Source organism: Tamandua tetradactyla, chromosome 21 (genome assembly GCF_023851605.1).
Source record: "Tamandua tetradactyla isolate mTamTet1 chromosome 21, mTamTet1.pri, whole genome shotgun sequence".
In the NCBI taxonomy this organism is placed as follows: domain Eukaryota; kingdom Metazoa; phylum Chordata; class Mammalia; order Pilosa; family Myrmecophagidae; genus Tamandua; species Tamandua tetradactyla.
This window is the reverse complement of record NC_135347.1, coordinates 9,652,439-9,678,167: the sequence shown is the minus strand read 5'-3', so window position 1 is coordinate 9,678,167 and position 25,729 is coordinate 9,652,439. Positions and strand designations below refer to the sequence as shown.

General features: G+C 34.3%; 1 protein-coding gene and 1 non-coding gene across 5 annotated transcripts in view; one reads left to right on the top strand and one right to left on the bottom strand.

Moving 5' to 3' along the window:
• The window catches only part of DTWD2 (DTW motif tRNA-uridine aminocarboxypropyltransferase 2), a 210,072-nt gene that overhangs the window by 82,719 nt on the left and 101,624 nt on the right, over positions 1–25,729 (bottom strand). The window contains exon 5 of one of the 4 annotated variants that reach the window (XM_077138883.1): positions 19,575–24,712. The exons of the other annotated variants lie outside the window; for them this stretch is intronic. Coding sequence (XP_076994998.1) covers positions 24,530–24,712 — 183 coding nt within the window. The 3' untranslated portion in view covers positions 19,575–24,529. Of the gene's footprint in view, positions 1–19,574; positions 24,713–25,729 lie in introns of those variants that run through there. 4 annotated transcript variants of the gene reach the window in all.
• Positions 3,747–3,817, top strand: TRNAE-UUC (transfer RNA glutamic acid (anticodon UUC)). Its single transcript has one exon. It is a non-coding gene; the product is annotated as a tRNA-Glu (tRNA).

The window sequence follows — 25,729 nt, the reverse complement described above, 5'->3', positions numbered from 1 at the left end:
GTGTCAAGTACAAAAGGAAAGTTCCAGAATGATATGTACAAATGGGATTTCTTTAAAAAAAATTACTATATACATTTATGTAGCAGGAATCAAACATTTTTTTAAACTGAATGATGTCAATGTTTTTGTCTGTTAGAAAAATTCTTATTAAACAATACAGGATATATAAATAGTGAGTCAAAGAGATACTTAAATCTCTCTTGAACATAAAAGTATTCAGAAGTTTAGAAGCAAAAGAGAAGAAAATAGGAGATAATAGAAGAAAGAGGCAGGGAGAAATAGAGAGAGAATATGATTAAGAGATAATTACTAGGAGCATGTAGAGAATGAACAGTGATATTAAACATTCAATTTTAAATAGTATACCTTGTTACAACCTCTCTTCTCAACTTCATCTTCCCAAACATTCATAGAGTCTACTTACAATACACATAAATGCTTTGCATAAGTGATGTGGGGTATATTTTAGGAAATGGGCTTACATTCCACACCTGGATAGACAGGAAACCAAGAAAATACAACCTCCATGGGGAATAAGCATTCAGCAGGGTAGGGATTCAGAACAAGAGATGACATAAGATTTTTGCAAGAAATTTCCACAGCATAACTGATAAAGAGGTTAAGACAATGGTTGTTAAATCTCTAAAGATAAAGAAACCTATGCTAACATCTGCACTATGTATATGTCTATGTTTATATGTTTATAAATATATATAAACATATATATAGGTATATAAATATATGTTTAAAAGCAAAATGTTATATTCTCTACATCTGATTTGTTAAATTTTTGTCCTTTTTTTCTTTCCACATTCTAAATATTTAAGTTTTCAGTCTTGCTCTTTTCTCCTAGTAGCTAGTAATTAATGGAATCTCTGATTTAGTTTCGAGAATACAGGACATCCTAGTTAGTGGTCCCCCAGTAAAAGGAATCTCAGGAAAGATAAGGAAATGTTCTCTCTCTCCCTCCTGCAGCCAGAGAGAGCAGAACATTCAGAGTTAGAGGCCTATTCAGACGCAGTGAGAGTATTCACAAGAACATCTCAAGCCTAATTAGAGGGTGTAAGTAAAGCTATAACTGTAATCAACCTGTTCTATTTTCCATTATAAAACCACCCGTACAAAGGTGATTTGTAACAAGAAGTCTCTCAAGCAATCTGAATTCAGAGAATCTTAATAAGTCCTCTGACTCTAACCTGCATCTAAAAAAACCTGGTTTGCTAAACTGGTTGTCTTACTTGTTAAGTGATTGCCCTGTAAAGAAGAATTTTAAATAACACTTCTATTTCTGAAGGTACAAATACTTCTACAATAGCACTGTAGACAAAAAAAGTTTGGGAACTTTACTCTTTTCACTTTTCACACATAAAGGTATAACAAACTGATTTGTCAAATAGATTCTTTATCTTAAAAACATATACATGAAGAATATTGATAAATGAGATATAATCAAAATTAAGAAATTCTTCACTTACAAAGAGACTATTAAAAGAATGAAAATGCAAGCCACTGACTGGGAGAAAATATTTATACATCACATACATGACAAAGGAATTCTACCTGGAATATATTAAGAACTCTCATCAAAGAAGCCAAAATAAAACAGGCAAAATATATGAAGGGACACTTCACCAGAGACGATGTACAGATGATAAGTAAGAACATGAAGAGATACTCAGCATTATTAATCATTTAGGTAAATACAAATTAAAACCACAATGAAATGCCCCTATAAAACTACTGGAAAGGTTAAAATTAAAATGACTGCTTTGTAAAGTCTCAGTGGCTGAGAGATTTCAGATTTGGGAGGTTATTCTGGAAGTTATTTGTACATATTATACAGATATTCCTTTTTAGTTTATGATATATTGGAGTGGCTAAAGGGAAGTACCTGAAACTGTTGAGCTGTGTTCCAGTAGCCTTGAATCTTGAAGAAGACTGTATAACTATAAAGCTTTTACAATGTTACTGTGTGTGACTGTGAAAACTTTGTGTCTGATGCTCCTTTTATTCAGGGTAGGGACAGATGAGAAAAAAAAAAGAAGAAGAAGAAAAACTAAATAAATAAATAATAGGGGGAGATAAAGGGTAAAAATTGTGTAGGCTCAAATACTGTGGGTCAATGAGAGAGAGGGTGAAGGGGTATGAGATGTACAAGTTCTTTTCTTTTTCTTTTTCTGGAGTGATGCAAATGTTCTAAAAATGATCATTGTGAAGAATACACAATAGTGAGGCACTGATTTTATAATATAGTTGGACTGTATATGTGCGGATATTTCTCAATAAAAATATATTTTTTAAAAAATCAGGCAGGGGGGTTCTCACCTGCCAGGCTGAAGACCCAGGTTCGATTCCCAGTGCCAGCCCATGCAAACAAACAAACAAACAAAAAATCAGGCAGAGGGTGCAAGGGTAGATCAGTGGTAGAATTCTCACTTGCCATGTGGAAGACAAGGTTCAATTTTTGGCCCATGCACTTTCCAAAACAAACAAGCAAACAAACAAAAAACAAACAAAATTCACAAATGGTGCTACAATAACAACATTCTCACATGGAAAAAGAATGAAATGTGACTCTAACCATACAGCATACAAAAAAAAAATCTGGCAAAAGCATTCATACTTCACTATCTTTAACTTTATTTTACTTTCATGAGATATACCCATTGCATTATTTTATAAGGAGGTCAAAAGGACAAGTCTGTACATTTGTCTGCCTAATTTTAAAATAAAATATTGTCTTCTAAAAAAAAAGACTGTTCATATCAAGGATTGTCTAGAATCTCTCATACACTACTGGAATAGATGGTTGTAAAATGATACCAACCATATTGAATACAGTTTGCAGTCTCTTAAAACCTTAAACATACACCTACCATATGAATTCAGGAATTGCATTCCTAGGTATTATGCAGAAGAAAAAAAATATATGCCTATACAAAGACTTGGACAGATGCTCATAACCACTTATCTGTAACTATCAAAAACTGAAAACATCCCCAAATTTCCACAAACAGATACAAGGATAACACAATCAAAAACTGAAAACAACTCCAAATTTCCATAAACAGGTAAATGGATAAACAAAGCGTGATATATACATAAAATGGAATATGATTTTACAATAAAAAAGAAATGAACTACTAAAATATGCAACAAGGATGAATTATAAAATATTTTTGCTGAATGAAAGAGGTCACACAAAAAACAATACATAATATATGACTATATTTATATAAAATTCTAGAATATTCAAACTAATTGACAATGGCTGACGCAGACTACTGGCTTGCCTAAGGAAAAGGAGTGAGGTAAAATATGGAAATTTTGAGGGTGATGGATATGTTCATTAACTTCATTGTGGTGGTGGTTTCACAGGTATGTACAAATGTCAAAACTGAGGAAAATACACACTTCAAACATGTGTGGCTTACTGTACATCAGTTAAAAAATAAAATAAAAAGGAGGAAAGGACGTATGGATGCCCAAGATAAACACAAGGCAATGACATATCAAAATTTTAATAGGTTCTATGAGAAGAAAATATCAAGGGCATTAGATATTGAAAAGGAGAGATAAATTATAATCATTAGTTTTTAAAGAAGACAAAGAAACTAAGACTAGAATGACATCATAATTTATGCTAACATCACAGTTCTGCATGGGAATTTTCTTATTTTAGTGACATCCTACAGAAGTGTGTTCTAAGAGAAACTGTGCTTATTAAAAGCATTATTGTCCTGGGTGCATGGGTGGTTCAGTGGTAGAATGCTCGCCTTTCATGCGGGAGACCTGGGTTTGATTCCCAGACCATGCACCCCCCAAAAAAAGTATTATTGTCCTGTCAACTATGCAATTAATTAAAAAAAAAAAAATCACTCTGGCAGACCCACCCTGATCATGCCGGCAGAGTGAAAGGCTTCTGGACTCCACCCTCCACAGACGCTTTGAACAACCAGCAAGAACTGGCAGAAACCAGACACAAAAGGACTGATATTTTATTATTTCATTAATATGAACTAACTAGAACATGTAAACTCGGAGTCTTAAAATGTAAAATATAGGGTGCTTAGAGAAAGGAGAGGTTACCTAATATGTACAGAATTGTTAACAATGTTATTCCAGTTTGAAACTGTAATGTACCCCAGAAAAGCCACGTTCTTTAATCCTCATTCAATATTAATGGATGGAATCTTTTGAATTAAGTTGTTTCCATTGAGATGCAAATCCACCCAACGGTGACTAGGACCTTTTGATTACATCGCTTCCATGGAGATGTGTCTCCACCCATTCAAGGTGGGGTTGCTTTCTGGAGTCCTTTAAGAGTGAACCATTTTGAAAAGAGCTAACAGAGCCAAGATGAGACCCAGACATTTGGAGACGCAGGGCCCAGTGGACAATGCCATGTACCTTACCATGAGATGCTAAGCAAGCCAGAACACTGAGAGAGCCAGGGGAAGCCAAGAGATGAAACCCAGCTCAGAAGCCAAGTGAGGAACCCCCACAGGAAACAGAGGCTGAAAGCAACAGAGCCCAGGAGCAAGGGACCAGGAGATGTCAACCAGGTGCCTTCCCAGTTGACAGAGGTGTCCTGGACAGCATCAGTCTTGAATGAAGGTAAATTCTTTTTGGTGCCTTAATTTGGACATTTTCATGGCTTTAGAACTGTAAACTTGGAACTTAATAAATTCCCTTTTTAAAAACCATCCATTTCTGGTATACTGCATTCCAGCAGTTTTAACAAACTAAAACAGAAGCTGAACTTAAATATTTGGGAACAGACAGATGTGAAGGTAACTCACTATTGGGATTAGAGATAATAGCAATGTATTGTAGGTGAATTTGACTGCAAGTGGTTGTTTACAGACTCATGTATATAAATAAGTTCTTGTATAAACTTCTACAAATATAAAAAATACTAATAGAGGGATGTACGGGAAAAACATAGCTATTGCAAACTACAGACTATAGTTAACAGTAATATTTTAATATTCTTTCATCAACGGTAACAAATTTACTACACCATTACTATGGATTAACAATGGGGGGTGGATTAGGGATATGGGAGAATTTGGATTGTATTTTTTAATCTTATTTGTCTTCTGGAGTAAGGATAAAAATGTTCCAAAATTAATCATGGGGGTATATGCACAACTATGTGATAACACGGTTATCAGTGTTTGTGTGGTATGTAAATATATCTCAATAGAATTGAAAGAAAAAAAAAACCAAACTAGAGAAACATTTTTCTTAAAGCTCTAGAAAACAGTTAAGAGACTGAAGTAACAGGGAAAACTGGAATCAAGAAAATGTCCACTAGAAAGCAGTGATCTCTTGGTGGCTGGCTGACACTCCTCCATCCCCCACTGGCCCAACAATGAACTGGCCTGTGTTCCCAGCGCAGATCTTGATTCAAGTTCCAGAGGAAGCAGAGTAATCCTCATGTACTAGGAGCATGTATTCTGGCCCAATCTGTCTGGTGGTGGGTGGCCTGAAGGACTCTGTCCCAGAACTTTCCCTGCATGTAGAAGGTCGCTCACTGAGCTCTCCAAGTCCTCCTATGGAAGACTCTGGGAGAGTGGTCAAGTCGTGCTACCTGGGGCAAGGGATTGCTCATTGCAGAACATACAGTTTAGTGCCCGGTAATCGGAGAAAACTGTTTCCTAAGGAAGAGGGGATATTTCTAAATATGGAATAATCCCTAAATGTGGAAATCCCTAAAGCCACACACAGATGTCCAAAACAAGAGGCATGTACAGAGATCAAGGAGGCCCCTATGCTTTGGCTTGGAACACATCTCCAAATTCATAATATGGATAAGTAATTAAAGAAAGTATTCACTCAAATCAATCTGCAAAGACTGAGAAAGAGTTTACTGTTTTTCCATCTTTTTTGTTACCTCTTGTCACTCAACGAAGGCTCTGCCATAGCACTAGCTAGATACAAGCTTAAGGAACTGACACCTCAGTCTAAATACCAGAGATAAAACACTAATATATCAAAATGTTCACATGTCAACAAAAGGTTATAAATCATACACAGAAACAAGAAATTATGGCTCAGGCAAAGGAGAGAAATAAAGCACTAGAAATCACCCATGAGATGGATCAGACCTGGGATATTCCAGACAAAGACTTTTAAAGAATGGTCCAAAATATCTCAAAGGGCTAAAAGGAAAACAAGAACAAAGAACTAAAAGAAATCAGGAAAATAACAGATGAATGTAAAGAAAATATCATTAGAGAGATGGAAATTATGGAAAGGAACCAAACAGAGCTGAAGACCAAAGAAACAGAAATTAAATGAGTTAAATGAGTTCAATAGCAGGTTGGAGGTAGCAGAAGAAAGAAATCAGTGAACTTGAAGATAAGACCATTGAAATCATGTAGTCTAAGAAGCAAAAAGAGGAAAGTGTGAAAAAAAGGGAACAAAGTCTGAAGAACATTGGGATACCATCAGGCATATCAATAAATACATTGTGGGAATCCCACAAGAAAAAAAAAGGGGGCAGAGAAAATACTCAAACAATGTTGGAAAGCTTACCAATTTTAATTAAAGATATGAACAAACTCATTCAAGATGCTAAACAAATCCAAATAGGATAAACCTACATACACCTTCACCATGCCATGCTATAAACTGTTAAATGCTAAAGATAAAGAGAGGGAAGATGGTGGGAAAAGGTTGGGTAGAGTTCACTCCTTCACCAAAAGCACCTACAGAAAAGGCAGGAATTATGTAAATCAGTGGTTCTGGAGCTCAGGAGACCAGAAAAGGACCACTGCAACTTATGAAGAGAAGCTGAACAAAAAACAAAGAAATATAACTAAGAAATTGTGGTGAGTGAGCTGAACTGTGGCATCTGGTGTCCCTCCTCCCTCCTGAGCCTTGTGACATTGGATCAGCTTGGTTCTCATGAGCTAGTAAGATACAGTGCAGCTGACAGCCCATGATGGCTCTCTTGGTCCCAAAGACTGGAGCCTTTTTTTGCAGCAGTCAGGGGCTCGGGGTCCATTGATCCCAGGAGTTGAGAGACTGCAGAAGAGACTGGTCTCTGTTGCAATTCCCATTGCACATCCCCCACCACCAAAACCAGCAGACGAAGTCTAATCATGGATTTACTTTATGCAAGGAAAACTGAGAATTATTAAGACACATTCTGTCAACATATTATTAAACATCACGAGTAAAGAAGGAATCCTAAAAGCAATAAGACATGTGATGTCAGCACCCATGGCAATAACCATATGATTGTATGCCTTTGACTTTTTTCCCTGATACTGAACTCTGTATTAACAGTATAACTCGGTACAGCCAACAGAGTTTTGAAGGAAAAATAATGTTAACCAAGAATTCAGAACTATGCCAAGATGCATTTCATTTGTCACAGGAACAAAGATATCCTCAAATATGTTCAGAAAGTGTAACAACCATATATCTTTCCTAAAATTTTCATTTAGCAATGTTGTCAAGCTAACTAAAAAAGTGATAACCATAAGTCATAAAAACTGAGAAGCTATATGATAAAAACACCAGCAGTGAACAATAAAATGGTTTAAACATGGAATTGCCTATTTAAATAACTGTAGCAAAGTTATTATAAAACCCAAATGTGATATCTGTTATTCTTCAAAGAATGCTACGTAATGTAAAAATAATATTTTATGATCAATCCACTGGTATATAATCAATAACTCACAATATATCACATACCTATATATTCATCACCATGATTATTTCTTAGAACGTTTGCATCAATTCAGAAAAAGAAATACAGAGAAAAAAGAAAAATACTCATATCCCTTACCCCTCCCTCTCATTGACTGCTCGTATTTCCATCTACCAAATACATTTTAGCCTTTGTTTCCCCATCAAGAATTTTTAATGACTATAAACTTGAATAAAAATACAGCATATCAACAAAAACTGCTGATTAGGATGACAACATAGACATCTTTTACATTTCCTTAGGAAGGAAAAGAAGCAAAAGTACAAAAAAATAAGATATAAATGAGCCCATACAAACATTTGCAACTAATGTAATGAAATAAATTAGCATGTCATTAATATCTGCCTTCATCTTTATTGTATCATCATTAATTTTGTCCTACAGCTATCCTTACATAGACTTTATCATTTGATACACAAAGGTCCAGAACAATTTGTATCCTTGGTGATTTTCACCTGCATCCATTTTATTAATTACTTCTTCAAATATTCATTGAGCACAGACACAAGGCAAGACACTCAGCTACAATAATAAATAAGACAGGCACAGTACACACATAGATCTTACAATCTAGTTGGCAAGCAAAACATGAAATGAAATATTAGCAAGGAGAATCAAGGAACATATTACAAGAATAATGCAAGGCAATTTACGAAGATTTCTTCCAGGAATGCAAGCAGAGTTCAGTATCAGGGAAAAAAGTCAAAGGCATACAATCATATGGTTATTGCCATGAGTGCTGACATCACATTTATTCTTTTAATCCTTATTTCTCATTTCTCCTTATTATCAGAAATACATGAATATCTCTCAATATGGAGCTTAAAAAAAAGCTTTTATCGTGTTTAAAAGTCAGATACTAGAAATCTTTCCATTAAAACCAGAAATAAAGATTCCCATTAGCCAAGATGAGCCCCCAAACTAACTCTATCCAAAGTTCAAAGCTGATCTTTGAAATTCAACTGAATTTGATTAACTTCTTTCCCATATTCAGTGAGTAGAAGCCCAAAATTTCAACTAATCACTAGGAATTCCATCTGGGAACGTGAGTGAAAGGAAGAATGGCTTACAGCTTTTCCAGGTATCTCAGAATCTGGGTTGATCACCCTTGTTCTTTACCATCAAGATTGACTAATTCTGTATCACATGGAAGATAATTGCAAAAGTAAGAAGTTCTGAAATCCTAAATTGGCACAACGTCACAACAGCAATTTAAACTGAGTAAACATTCCCAGAGACAAAGATGATGTTGAATACACAACAAAAAGAGTACATTCCCAGTAAGGGAGTGGGGATTGAGGAAGGATATCTACTGACACAAACCTGAGATGAGGCCATTCAAATTCCACATAGATGAGAAACTGTTTGCTTTAGTTTTCTAGCTGCTAAAAGAAATACCAAAAAATGGGTTGGCTAAACCACAGGAAATTATTAGCTCATGGTTTCAGAGGCTAGAGGCTTGCTTCCTCCTGATCGTATCATCTGGTCAGCCAGCTATCTTTAAGGATCCTGGCTTTTGGTCACATGGCAATGCACATGACAGCATCTTCTCCTTTCTTTTCCAGGTTCCACTGACCACCAGCATTTGTCTGTTTCCCAGGGATTTTTCTGTGTCCAATTTCCTCTGCTTTTAAGATCTTAAGCCATATTGGGTTAAGGCTCACCCTCATTCAGTTTGAGCATACTTATTGACAATAACATCCTCTAGGGTCTTTGAACTATTTACAAAAGGGCTCATAACCACAGAACCAGGGTTGGGACCTGAACATGCCTTTTGAAGGGAACATGATTCAACCCCCTGTCTTCGTTAGGAAGACAACTTTGGCCAGCTGGAATATAGAAAGACAGCTAGTTCCTCAAGGCAACATTTAGACCTACAGTATGAGAATTATAACAGAAATGCCAACCCTGTTGGTCTAAGTGACTTGGTTTCACCTTCGAGTGTTTTCTCTTGCATTTTCATCATATGAGAACTAAAAACATGTGATCCATTATTGTTATATTTTTGGTTCAATGACAATCTAACAAAAAAAGATTTCAAAGCCATTTATAATATACCATTAGTCTATTAAAAGACATTAAAATAAAGTAAGTAAATCCAATAAATAAAATTGGAATTCCACAGAAATTATTTTTCCTTCTTTATTTTCAGCAACCCAATCTTAATCAGCAACCTTTCAATTTTAACGTGGAATAACCCTTCCTCATGTATCTAAAATGATAAAATTTTAGTCAATAGCATTATTCACAATAAAATTTGTAGCTTTTCAATGTAACCACAACAAATCTTTAACCTCTATTAATACTACTGTTAAGAAAGATGTAGGGCCACATTGGCTCAACAGGCAAGGACGCTTGTCTGCCATGCCAGAGGACCTGGGTTCGTTTCCAGGTGCCTGCCCATGTAAAAAAAAAAAAAAAAAGAAAGATGCAGAGCAATTCTTTTCTGTCTCTCTCAAAAATACATCTAATTATAAGTACACTCTTCAATGAACCTGTAGCACAGGAAAATCAATGGAGAGTTTAAGATCCCTCTCTTCACCCTAATTTGGGCATCTTAAAATTACTTTAAACTAAAATTTAAAATATCTTAAAATAATTTTGTAAAATTATTATATACACACACACACAGAGATAATACATATAGATTTGATTCACAGAATAAAGTAGTAGTAAGGGATGATATACAGCAAAAATCTTTATATTAAAGATGAATAGGTTTAATTTAACTACTAAATGTGCTATAACCAGACCACGTGCAAGTACTATAACCCTAGATTCACAATCTTACCGAAAAGAGTACTCTGCCTAACATGTGCTATTCTCTTTTCCTACAATAAAACAGATGAAAAGAAACAATAGGGAAGGAGAAAAGAAAGAACCCAGGTTTTAGGGTCTTAGGTTGTATAAAGAATTTATCAAAATAAATGCACCTTCATTACTCACAAAAGGCAAAAGAAAGAAGCAACCCAAGTGTCCATCAACAGATGAATGGATAGACAAAATGTGGTATATTCACACAATGGAATATTATTCAGCTGTAAAAAGGATTGAAGTTCTGATGCATGCTACAAGATGAATGAACCTTGAAGACATCATGTTGTATGAAATAAACCAGACACAAAAAGACACATCATATGACCTCACTTATATGACATGCCTGGAAGAAGGAAACTTCATAAACACAAATAGTAGTTTATTAGTTACCAGGAGCTGAGGGATGGGTGGAAAGAGGGAGTTACAGCTTAATGGACGAAGAGTTTCTGTTTGAATGGATACAGGTGATGGGAACATAATATCGTGAATGTACAGTTAAATGTAGTTAAAATGGGGAATTTTCTGGAGACCCGGGTTTGATTCTGGGAGCCTGCCCGTGCAAAAAAAAAAAAAAAAAAAGTGGAGGGTTGAAATTTTGAGTTGTATATTTGTTACTACTATAAAAAGCCTTTTAAGTGCAGCTATGTTAAATGTATGAATAAAATGCATTTCAAAGACTAAAATATTCATTATTCAGATTTTCCAAGGAGACAGCACAGATGTTAGGAAACCCATTTTTGGACTTTTGGTTTCTTTTTCTAAGTATACAAGTAACATACTGTTCACTGAAAAATCTGGAAAATAAAAGGTAACAAACATGGGCAATCTGATAACCCAGAGATAATTTATATCAATCAGGTTTCTTTTTTCTTTTTTTTATTTTGACATGGGCAGGCCCCAGGAATCAAACCCAGGTCTCCAGCATGGCAGGCAAAAATTCTGCCACAATGCCACTGTTGCCTGCTCTCAGTCAGGTTTCTCAATTACAAACAGCAGAATCTAATCTGACAACTTTAAATAGAACAGGGACTTATTAAAAAAAAACCTAGGTAGTTCACAAATCATTGTTAGGATTAGAGAAACAGATTCAAAGCTAAACTTAGAGGAGCAAAAATATCTAAAAATATGCTACAGACTGGCCTGATGAAGATGCCACTATCTAATTCTGCCAGTCATTGAAATCCAGGAATTCAACTTTACTGCAACAGCTACTGCCACCACTGCCACTCTTGCATCAAGAACATGACGCTGCTGATGAATATACAACTATGTGATGATATTATGAGCCACTGATTGTACACCACGTATGGAATACTTCTATGTTGCATGTTGTTTAGTCAATAAAAATTTTTTTTAAAAAAAGCCCATTTTGTAACACAACAGTAAATGATTCTCTAATGGATGACGTTGATAAGACAGCATTTTGAATGTAATACCACTGAATTATACACTTCAAAGTGGTTAAAATGGGAAATTTTATACTGTATATTGGTTTAGCATAATAAAAAATATTTTTAAGTAAAAAAAGATTAATGTGACTTTACAATCACTGAAAAAGTGAAAGAGCATTGTTTCTGATGCTACTGATATTATCAAAAAGCCAGACACCTTTGTCAACACCAATAAATTAAAAGAGGCTTCAAATAGGTCCTGTTTTCCTCTCACTCAAAGGTGAGAGTGACAGAGTATAGTTGTTTGCCTGCCTTCTAGTTACAAGAAAAACTGGATATTATTTTTTATATCTATATTTATTTAACTATCCTGACAAGAAGAACAAGGTTTCTCAATCAGAGGTAGACTTTTAAATAATCACAGAATATCTCGGGTTGGTTCTAACACCCAATGGGGCAATATGACGATGGCAGATGTCACCTGCACATGCAAGGAGTTTTAAACAATGGGAAATTCCAAAATTATGAAACTCAAAGTTTATATAGGAAATTCTGGCACATCTGCTCCCTCTAGAGAGAATATAAACAAATACTCTCTATGAAGACGAGACAGTCCCCAGGTTTTTACAACCCCTGAGGTATAAGCAAATGGTCCTGTGTTTGATTTCTATTCAAACATAAAATACAAGTGTCTTTATGTGTTTAAATCTATCACCTTTAGAATGTGAGCAAATGGCTCTGGGGAAATACACAGTTTCTAACTTTCAAGGCATGTTTACCATACCAACATGCTTTAACCCAGGTGCCAGCATTCTGCACTTAAAAAGCCTTCAGAATACAGAAATATGAACATATTCATGGAGCACTGTTTCCCAATACTGGGAATTTAAGTTCTGAGCTTTAAATTTTATATATACAGCTCATAATAGGAAATTTCAAGAGGATGATATTCAGCCATGCACATGATGACTAACTACTATATCACTGCATTATGACGTTATCTTTCCCATTTTTAATTCTATTTATCTATGCTTGCTTTGAACCAGACAAGGATCATCATATTTGTTTATGCTTGAACCTCTTCTCATATTATTAAATTTTCCTGCAAATAGTGAAATTTCATTCTTTTCTTCAAATAAAATCTTAGGCATAAGTCCCATATAAAAGATGTATTAATTTGAAATCACATTGTCTGAAATGGGAATAGGAGGCCTGGAACCCCAGCATTAGTTTGCCCCTCTTTACCATTATTCTCTAAGACATCTTGGAGAGTTTTACAATATGTCTAGAACCCATGAAATTTTAAACACCACCTTTCAAGAACAGGACTTTTACTTCTATATACTAGTCTAAAATATTATAATTAACTAAACCTATACTTTCCCCACCCATTTACATGACTACTATTTCCCTGTATTATTTATTTTATCATTATAAAAAATAAATACTGAGTGAGAGAAAGATCAAAGGTGATGGTGGAATTATACGAAGAATGTATGGTTTAACAAATGAGTATGACTACTGAATCATTATGTTGATATTTCTTTTGGTTTCCAGTGTCTTAGAGAAGCTAGAAGAAAAAATGAAAAATCATGGAACTGTAACCCATACCAAACTTTAAAATCTGTTCTCAACTACTTGTTAAAATGTACTTGGAAATTTATTGCTTTTTTTGTACATATGTTATATATCACAATTTAAAAAAAATTTTAAATGAATAAATAAATACTGCCCTCTGTAATGTACTTACAAATTATTCTCAAATGTGGTATAAAGTATGAATCTGACATTATTTTTTCCCCAAACAGTCCATAAATTACCCAACAGCATTTAATGAACAATGCTGCCAATTATTTGAAATCCCATCTTCCTAATATAAAGGTCTTAAATATTTGGACTCTCCTATTTCATACCATTTATCATATAAGTTATAAACATATTAATATCAAACTATATTTAAAATTTTTAACAAAAAAATAATTTTAAAAATTAGGGGAATATTAATCTAGATCTGAGATAGGAAAGACTTTAAGCAAGATAGAAAACCCAGAGGCAATAGAGAAATAGACTGAAAAATTTAGGTGCATATATTTAAAACTGTCTGAAGAACAAAATAAACCAGAAACAAAGTCAAAGAACAAATTAGAGGCTACAATAAAATATGTGCAATGAATATGATGAAAAAAAGGTTGATATCATCTACTTGAAAAGAGTGTACATACTAAAAAGACAAATAATCACCTCCAATCTCTCTCTCCCTCCAAAAATTTCACCCAATATATAACTGATAAATACATACAGCCAATAATTCTAAAAAGGTTGTCCAGCATCACTAATGGAAGGAGAACTAAAGTTAAATCTAAGAGATATTAATTGTTCAGCCAAATTGGGAAATATTTAAAAATTCATTAATATCCCATACTTGAAATGAAGGGGGAAATCTGGCATTCTCATATATTGCTGATGGAGGTGTGAACTGCTACATTTTTTGGAAAGTAGTATGGCAGTAGCCATTATACTTTTTTAAATGTGTACATCTTTGACCCTATAATTTTAAGAATCTATCCTACAAAAATAAGTACCCCAGTACATAAAGACAGATGTCAAAGATGTTTATTTCATCCTTATTAACACCGCAAAAGAAAAAAGTATACAAAAAATATATATATATTTGTAAATTATTCCCAAGTATAGTGTAAAGTATGACTCTGATACGCGCTGTCTCTCAATAGGAGAATCATCGATCATTGAATCCACTTTCACTCATAAGCAAAATAACTCATATCTATACACATTAACTTGAGAGAAATGTCCCCATTTAAAAGGGCAAATAGGAATGTAATGCATATGTCATCCTGTTTCTCTAAAAAAAGGATTCTATAAATATATGTTGTGTATATATATATAGATATGTATGTGTGTGTGTGTGTAAATATAAATGAGCACAGAAAAACTTCTGGAAGCAAATACCACGTACTTTTAACTCTAGATACCTGAGATGGAGGGTGAGACGGGTAGTTGTGAAAGTTACCTGGAAAGAGGGCAGAGAAGATGTTCTAATTTTTTCTTTAAACACTCCTAAATTGTTTGCACTGTCTCAACAAACAGGTTAAAGAAGGGTATATCCTATTCCTTATTTATTAGGCATTATTAATTAGAAATGCATTTTGAATTTTCTTTCTTCTTCAGCCTCAATCAACGTAACCAAATGATTTTATAAATTATTGAACTCCATATTTCTATAAAACAGTACTAATCCACAACACTTTTTCCTTTCAAAAAGTGATTAGCATTTCTGACCAGTTCTCTTATAGCTATATTCATAAGAAAGATTGTTCTACTCATATTTTATGTTGTCAAACTTTAATATTAATCATTATGCTACCTTCATAAAGTAAATGAGGAGCTTTTCTTTTTTCCATGCCCTGAATTATTAAACCTGGATTCAAATCCCATAACTGCCAATAATTATCTATAGGGCCATATATGAACCCTTCACTAAACCTTTCCAACTAGATCAGTGGATCCTGTAAATAATTTAGTACTGATCTTTTTTATCAATTTCTTAGAGTTTATCCACTGTGAATTTTTTTTAAGAGTTCTTTATATTTTGGAATATTAAATGCTTATCAGAAACATGACTCCAAATGTTTTTTCCATTCTGTAGGTTGTCTTTTCATTTTCTTGATGATGTCTTTTGATACATAAAAGTTTTTAATTTTGATGAAGTCCATTTCATCTACTCTGTTACTGCTTTCGCTTTTCATGTAAAGTCTAAAAACACATTGCCTACTACAAGATCCTGACGGTATTTTCCTGTGTTTCGTTTTAGGAGTTTTATAGTATTAGCTCTTACATTTCAGTCTTTTTTCCACTTTGGATTAATTTTTTGAATATGGTTGAAATGTGGGAGTCCACATTCATTCTTTAGCATGTGGATTTCCAGTTGCCCCAGCACCATTCATGGAAGAGACAAAAGTTATTTCCCCATTGAATGGACTTGGCATCTTTGTTGAAAATCACCTGGCTGTAAATGTGTGGATTTATCTTTGGATTCTCAATCCTATTCCATTGCTTTACATGTTTATCCTTATGCAAGTCCCACACTGTTTATGTTATTATAGCTTTGTAGTAAGTTTTTAAATCACGAAGTATGAGTCCTGTAATTTTATTCTTTTTCAAAGTTGTTTTGGTTTTCAGGGGCCCTTACAATTCCATATGAATTTGAGGATCAACTTTCCTATTTCTGGAAAATACGCTGCTGGAATTTTGATAGGGATTGTATTGAACTTGTACATTTAGGCAGCATTGACATCTTAACAATATTAAGTTTTCCAATCCATGAGTATGGGATGTCTTTCTATTTATTTAGGTCTTCAATTTCTTTCAGCAATGTCTTCTAGTTTTTAGTGAAGAAGTCTCTCACCTCCTTGGTTAAATTTATTCCTAGGTATTTTATTCTTTTAGAGGCTATTTTAAATGGAACTGGTTTCTGGATTCCCTTTCCAGGTTGTTCATTTCTGGTGTATAGAAATCTAACTGACTTCTGTATATTTATCTTTATTCTGTAACTGTTGAATTTGTTTATTAGTTCTAGTAGCTTTCTGGTAGATTTTTAGGGATTTTCTGTATATAGAACCACATCATTTTTGAACAGGGATAATTTGACTCTTTCCCTTCCAATTTCGGTGTCTTTTATTTCTTTCTCTTTCCCGACTGCTCTGGCTAGAACTTCCAGTACAATATTGAACAACACTGGTATCAGTGGGCATCTTTGTCTTGTTCCTGATCTTTGGGAGAAAGTCTTTCACCATTGATTGTGATATTTGCTGTGGAGTTTTCATAAATACTCTTTATCATTTTGAGAAAGTTCCCTCTACTCCTAGTTTTCTGAGTGTTTTTCTATCATATAAAGGATGCTGGATTTGGATAAAAGTCTTATCTGCATCATGAAATGACTGTGTGGGTTTTTTTCTTTCGTTCTATTAATGTGGCGTTTTACATTTACTTATTTTGAATCATCCTTGCATTCATGGAATAAATGTCCCTTGGTCATGGCGTATAATCCTTTTATATACTGTTGGTTTCAGTTTGCTAGTATTTTGAGGGTTTTTGCATTTATATTCATGAGGGATATTGGTCTGTAATTTTCTTTTCTTGTACCATCTTTATCTGACATTGGCATCAAATTGTTGCTGACCTCACAGAATGATTTAGGATGTAATCTATTTTTTGGTAAAGGTTGGTGTTTAAATCTTCCCATGTTTAGCAGAATATAGCAATGAAACCATCTAGTCCTGGACTTTTCTTTGTTGGGAGGTTTTAAATTAGTGACCCAGTCTCTTTATTAGTTAGAGGTCTGGTACTATTTTCTATTTATTCTTAGTTTAGGTAATTTGTGTGTTCCAAGTACTTTTCCATTTCATTCAAGTTTTCTAATTTTTGGTATATAACTGTTCATAGTAACCTCTTATAATCCTTTTTATTTCTGTAAGTCCTGTAGTAATGTGTCCACTTTCAAACCTAATTTTAGTTATTTGTGTATTTTTTCTCTTTTTCTTTGCCAGTCTATGTTTTAGTTTGCTAAAGCTGCTAGAATGCAATATGCCAGAAATGGATTGGCTGTTATAATAGGGATTTATTAGTTTACAAATTTACAGCTCTTTGGTCATAAATATGTCCCAATTCAGGCATCAGCAAGATGATCCCTTCTATGAAGAAAGGCTAATGGTATTTGGGGTGCTCTATAACACGGGAAAGTGCATGGCCAGTGACTACTGATCCTGCTTCCCCAGTTTCTGTTTGTTCCCTCTAAACTCTCTTCAAAATGCCTCTGGGCATCTTTTTCTCTGGGTTCTCATAAGGGGCTCTAGGACAGGATTAAGACCCACTTTGAATGAGCTAGATCTCAACTCAATTGAACCAAAAGGTTCCATTCACAATAGGTCTCCCCCACAGGGATGGATTAAAATAACAAGGTCTTCAGATAAGTCCTGAACCCCTGAGGGGCTGGCCTCTCCAAAAGCATCAACCAATTTCATCCCCTTATCCTATATTGTCAATACCCCTTTTCAACAAGAAAGTTACAACAGGCATAGCCCCCAAATCCTTATCAATTGGGAGACGGTTCAAAGGAGAAGGAGGAGCTATATATCGGATTTAACAAATGAGTATGACTGCTGAATCACTACATAGAGATTTCTTTTAGTCTCCAGTATTTTGGAGCAGCTAGAAGGAAACATCTGAAATTGTGGAATGCTAACCCATATGAAATTCTGAAATCTATTCTGTAACTACTTGTTAAAATGTGCTTTGAAAAGTATCGTTTTTACTTCTGTGTGTATATATGTTATACTTCACAATTAAAAAATGTTTAAAAAAAGAAAATAAAAGAATATGGCCTTTTCTGGGGTACATAACAGCTCTAAACCAGCTTTGTTTTAATATACAAATATACTTTGTTTTAATATACAAAGACTAAATATATTATTCAGTCAATTATACTTCAAAAGTGCTAACATACAAATACTGTATTTGGTACATATGATCCTCTCTAGAAAAAAAAAGACTTTATTCAAGTGAACATTTTGGGATAATAGAACTGTTCTCTATATCTTGATTGGGGTGGTTGTTTGGTTACAACTATATACATTTTTCAGAATTTACCAAACTGTATACTTTAAAATGATGAATTTACTGTGTGTGAATTAAACCTCAATAAAGCTGATATTTTTCAAAAATTAAAAAATGCAGAATTTCCTTCTTAAATTATTTGCAATGCCCAGAAAAAAAGTATTCCTATGTTATGGTTATTCTACATATTTATTTTCATATTTTGATAAACAATTAGAAAAAGTAAAATGACAAAGTCCAGCAAAATAACAGCAATTAACGTTTTCGTTCTGTAAAATGGTAGTTTTTCAAATGTATCACATGATATCACAATATAAAATAGTTTTTTCTGCCCTGGAATTAAAGATCTTTTTGTGGAAACAATATATTTATAACTCTGAGCTTTTAGCAAACAAACCCTAGGAAGTTTCTATGACCTACATTTTTACTGAGAGCAAAGGGAAATACACAAATTGCTTTTCTAATCCACACTTACGGATTTAATAAAAAACAACACTAATAATAATAGTTCTGTAAATAAGTGGGAAACAAAAGAATTTATTTTTTAAAATCCTAAGTATTTAAATACTTCAGTGAAAGTACACACATTTGTAGTCAGGCATGAAATCAGTCCCTGAAAATGTAAACTAAAATTTAAAAGAATTTTCACACATTCAAAAATACTAAAACATTCGAAGTCAAACTGCATACAGTATTATTTCATGTGGAAGTCAAGACATCAAGTGTCAGTCATTAAGTGTCAGGCCAGTCATCAAGTGTCCAGGTATAAAGTTTATACAGCAGATGGACTCCACATTAACACACACACCAGTTACCATTTCTTTCCCCCCTCTCTTAAAAATGTAGAATATTTTTTCACAAAAATCATATCTCCTCATGGATTTAATGAGTTATCCAAAAGATCTTAACAATATGTAAGGCTTAAAAGTTTTCACTCTCTCATGGACATATAATACCACATTAAATCATTAAATGATAATTGCCATCTAAATATGGGAAAGTATGTGTTATTATTTCTTAAATCTCTTAAGAAAGGTACATAAAATATATGTAAAATGTATAGATGGAAGTATACTTTAAAATAAAAATAAAGTTATTTAATAAATTCCCAGAGATAAAACATCTGACAGACATAATGAAGCAGCATCAGATGTTTACCCAAACTGCAACAGAGTTTTCCAAACCAGCCCTAGCTCATTTTATACATGCTCTCACATTATTTCTTCTCTGTCCTTCTCTGTAATTAAGTTTAGAGATTAGCCCTTCAATTCTTTAATAATGACACTGTATTTTATACAGAAATGTTAAGATACATGTTAAAATGTTTTAATAACCACCACATATTAGCTGTATGACCCTGGGCAAGCTGTGCCTCAGTTTCTGTTTCTATAAAATGGAAACAATAATAGCATCTATCTTGTGGAATTGTTATAAAAGTTAAATGATTTAATATTTGTATTTAGAAAGGTGACTAACACATAATCATTGTAAAAGTGTTTGTAAAATAAACTTAAATTATTAAGTAAATAGTGTAAGAGCTTTTTGACTTGGAAATATTCCTAGCATTTGATAGCGAAGAATCTTAAGCACCGTTCCCAAATCTGAAATTCCTTTCAACTTTATACCCAATATTTTTTTCCTCTTTCCTTTTCCTCTGTGCATTAAAACATCTAGTAGACATGCATCAAAAGTAAAACTAGATAAATTGGACTTCATCAAAATTAAAAATGTTTGTGCTTCAAAGAATACTATCAAGAAAATAAAAAGATTCACAGATGGAAAAATATTTGCAAGTCTGATATCTGATAAGTGACTAGTTTATATATACAAAGAACTCTTACAAATCAACAATAAAAAGATAAACAAATAAAAAATTAGCAAAGGATATGAACAGACACTTCTCCAAAGAAGACAGACAAATGGCTAATAAAAGCATACAGTGATGCTCAACATCATCAGCCTGAGGGAAACACAAATAAAGACTACAGTGAGGCACTAGGACCACAACAATAGGAATAATAAGAGGATAACAAGCGCTGGTGATAACTGAAGAAAGTGAAACCTTTATACACTGCTGTTGAGAATGGAAAAAATGTAATCACTCTGGAAATCACTTTAACAGTTCCTCAAAAAATTAAAGAGAATTACTGCATGACCCATCTTCACTCTTAATAATATACCCAAGACAGCTGAAAACCTATGTTCACACAAAAATTTGTATACCGATGTTCATCAGAGCATTATTCACAATAGCCAGTAAGTGAAAACAAATCAGATATGCATCAACTGATGAATGGATAAACAAAACATGGCATATATGCAAAGGAATATTATTTGGCCATTAAAAAGAAAAAGTTTTGATACATGTTACAACTTGGATAAACTATGAAAATATCCATGGGTAAGTAAAATAAACCAAATATATACAACAGATCACATACTATATGGATTTCATTTTTATGAAATATCCAGAATAGGCAAATCTATGGAGATCAGTATTTGTATGGGGTTGGGTGACTGCTAACGGATATAGCTTTCTTTTTGGGGTGAAACCCCAGACCATGAAAATATTCTGGAATTAGATAGTGGTGATGGTTGCACAACTTTGTGTATATACTTAGAAAACACTGAATCACATGTTTTAAAAATGTGAATTTCACGGTAAGTGAATTATATCTCAATAATTAAAAAAAATTAGAAAACATTGCTTCTCAAACTTTAATATGCAGAAAAATCATCTGTTGAAATGAAGACTCTTAAGTGTTCTGAAGTGGATCCTTAGATTCTGCATTCCCAACAAGCTCCCAGGTGATGTCAATGCTGCTGGTCCGCAGACCACACTTTGTAGAGAAAGGTGGAGCAAAACTTTCATAATCTGCTTCTGTATACCTATAAACTGATTTATTCCACTTGAGAATAAAAATGCCTTAAATTTAACACATTGTTAGACCAAATGATTTATAATATAAAACTGTACATTTAGATTAATTTTCAAATAAAAGTAAAGTCCAATTTTTTTTTACTAGAATATTCTAGAGACAGCATGGGTTAGAATGGAGGAGACACATTCCATTGCTAGTTCTCCCCTTAACTGGCTATAACTTTAGAAGAGTCATTTACTACTAACTTTCAGCTTCCTCACTTCTGAAATGCTAGGGATTTATTAATCTTTAAGATTTCCTCAAGTTACAAAATTATTTGCTGCCAGTAAATTTAAGACTTTCTCGCAGTAAGAAATAAATTCACAGTCAAGAACTCAATAAAGAACAGTTTAAGTAGGAAGGCAGGGAATTCTATGTCGAGATCAATAACTTTTAAATTATCCTTTTAAATACAGCAAGACCTTAGTGTCTATCACTTCCTGGAGTCATAATCCCAACAGATCTTAATGTTCTTTCAAGTTAAATCAAATTCTGAATGTAAAATATGATGCTATCTAAAGCATTAGAGGTCAGCCTTACATACAGTCTGTGAGGAATACATAACCCCAAATATGTGAGCCAGGAAGAGCCTAAAGATGTGACTCTGTTTAGTGGTTGTCCTCTGTGAATAAAATTATGAATGATATACAGATGCCAAAAAAGTAAATCACTGATACAGTAGAACTTTGTCAATCTGGAGTTAACACTCACTGTTCTGACTGTGCCACAAAGACGCTGAAGTTCAGGATATGAAATCATCAGTTATTTTGCTGAGACACTAATTAAAAGTATATTCAGTAGGAAGGTTTAGTATTGAAGCAAGTCACTTAACTAACAATAAGTAGAACAGTCAATCCAAAATCCACATCTCAATGAGGTTCTATTGTGCCCAACTTTTCCAGGATCATTTATATATTAACACTGTTGAAGGAAAAACAAATTGTTTTTTTCTTTTTAGAGGGCATTCAAAAAGTAAGCCGACCATCAATGCTGGTGATCTAAGTAAAGAAAAATGAAATTTTGGATAAGGTAAAAAGGATGAGGTGAATTTGGCAATATGTCCTCTATATAACATAAACCAGTGCTGAAAACCTCCATGTGGAAACGAAAAAATTTTCATGGAAATGAATTAGCCAATGAGTGCTTCCAACAGTGCTCGACTTATCAAATGAGAAATTAAGCTTTAGTAGAAGCTTAAAAGGCAGTAAAGCAAGAATATACAAATATTCCATGGAAGTATGTTTATGAAGAAAGCCAGAAAATTCTACAAACATTTCCATATCCACCTTGGATTTATTCCTAGAAAATATTAAAGGATCTGTGAGTAAAATCCCTCTGAGAGAAGAATCACTGCCAAATGTCTGGATATAGTAGAATTCCAGATTAAAAGGAGGCCAAGTTAATGGGTTTACAAGATAATTCTTTCATTTCTCAATAAGGTAAGCGTAACGTCCACATATGGGTCCTTATTTAAGAGGAGAAAAAACTAAGTATTTTTCTATAAAGAAGCAAAACTCTAGTCTTCAAATTTTTATTTTCTTTCTGCCACTTTCTCTCATGCATTTGGAACAAACTTTTATATTACTATAGAAAATGACTGGATCAACCAAGCAACAGCTAAGAAAAATCAACAGCCAAAAAAAGGGAAGTGGGTTTATGTATATTGAAGGGGGATGAGAAAAAAGGACAAATTACATTTAGAAATATAACCCAATTAACTCAAACTACATTATTTATAGATTTGGGAAAATGAGACAATAGCTGAATAAAATTTTCCTTTAGCATTTTTAATTTTTACTTTCTGAACAAGACTGTAAAGAGAAAATTATTAAAACGCTGATTTGGAGTATGAACATTGAATGAATCAATAAGTGTATACGCATGCATTTATATGCAAAGAAGCGACATGAAGTTGACTACACTATCTATGGGCTTTTTGTCTGCTTGTCATGCTTTCACATCACCCTTCTGATAATAGCAGTCCATAGCTTCTGAGGAACGTCCTCTAACTTGCTGTGATCCTATTGTCAATAACGGTATCTACCCTCTACCTTAACCCCAATGATAGGGGAATTCACAATTTTACTCTGGGAAGGAGAAATTATCTTTCTAGTAAGATAATTAAAATTGGAAGGATATTAAGCTGCTGCTGTTGTTCATAACTATCTTCCAGGATGAAGGAAGGCCATCCATGATAAGAAAAAATCAAGCAAATACAATGGAAAGAAAACCTCAAAAATGGAGATCTGTTTGAAACTGAGATCCAACCAAGCCAAAGCCATCTCTGCTACATGACCTATATAGTTCCTTTTGTGTTTGAGCTGGTTTGAGACGGATTCATGTCAGCTACCTTATAAAGAGACATGTCATTTATAACTTATTTGTATCAATATATTAAAGCAGAGCCCCTAGAAAAGTCCACTGTAATAAGCTAAATTTATTTTCATCCAGAAAACCTGCGCAAACAGTGTTACTAGTTAACTGAATATTGTGATATCCTAAGAGTCATCACATTAGAATAGATATTATTCAATAAACAGAAAATACATTTTCTAATTATTCAATCAAATCTTTTTTTGGTGTTATATAAGGTAGTCAGAACGTCATATAAATCACTATAACTGACATACAGTGAGGAGGATACTCTGGGCTCACCTTTCTCCCAGAAAAACAACTAGGCGGCAGGCAGAAACTGTCCACAGCACTGTTCTGGGGTTCTGAAAATTGGGAGGAGTGCTGCACAATACCCAGGAAAGTACAGGATGAAGAGACAGAGAAGCTACAGTGAGACAACATGAGTAACACCCCTCTACCCCTGCTACTGTTGCACATCTCCCACTCTTGGGGTAGAAAGTTTCAGGGTCTCCAGTACCTGACAGGGTTGTCAACTACAGACTTAAAAGGCAGTGGAGGCCCACTCTTCCTAGAACAAGAGTGGGACACAATCTAGCATTGTTCCAGTGAATTTGAAACAGCCAGGACCTGCAGTTCAAACCTTTTCTGTAAGGTACTGCTATGCCATTGTCACAAGCCAACAACTAAGAATACACTGCCTTCTGAGAGCTGAGGGTAACAGGTTGCCAAAGAACACCATCTAGTAGCAGGAGAGGAAAGTATACCTCCAGGAAACCATCTAAAAGGCTTTTGGGCGTGGTGTGATGGTGGCTCAGTGGCAGAATTCCCGCCTGCCATGCCGGAGACCCGGTTTCGATTCCTGGTGCCTGCCCATACAAAAAAACAGAAAAGCTTTTGGCCAAGGAGGGCTATATGCTGGGGGGTGGGTAGGTGGGTGGGGCAAGAAAACACAACCATAGGGAGCACAACTAAAGGTTTTTTGGTGTCTTCAACTAACCCTCTCCCAAAGGCCTGGTGGACCCCTTCATGGGTCCCTGGCCAGGCCCTAGCTGGGTAATACCGGTTTCCCAAGTGTCAAAGAAGAGCATTAACATAAAGCCAATCAACAGCAAAAGCTTTGAAAACAGAGAGAATCTGACCTTCAGAGTAAACTCACCAAGATAATGCAATGCCTAGACATCAGCAAAAATAACAAGCCATAATAAGAAAAAGGAAGATACGGCCCAGTCAAAGGAGCAAATGAAGTGTAGGAGAAAATACAGAATCTGGAACAACTAATCAAAGACATTCAAACAACTCAAACCATTTCAAGAAGTTGGCTAAAGAAGTAAAAAATAATAAAACATTGGGTGAGAATAAGAACTTGAAACCTGAGAATAAGTACGAACTTGAAACAGATCTCGGGCCATGGTGGCTCAGTGGCAGAGTTCTCACCTGCCATGGCAGAGACCTGGGTTTGATTCCCAGTGCCTGCCCATGTGAAAAAAAAACCTTAATCACTTTCGGCGGGTCACAGTGGCTCAGCAGGCAGAGTTCCCGGGTTCGGTTCCCAGTGCCTGCCCATGTAAAAAGTAAGAAAGAAAGAAAGAATAGATCTTATAAGAATGAGAGGCACAATATATGAAATTAAAAATAAACTAGCAGAAGACAGAACAAATTTGAAGAGACAGAAGAAAGTAAATCTAGAAGACAGAGTTTCTGCACCCACACAGAAAAAAGAACAAATAGAGAAAAGAATGGAGAAAATTGAGCAAGGTCTCAGGGAACAGACTACCAACATGAAATGCACAAACATTCATGTAATGAGTATTAGAGAGAAGGGAAAAGGGACAGGAGGAACATCTGAGAAAATAAGAGCCAAGAATTTCTCAACTCTTAAGAAA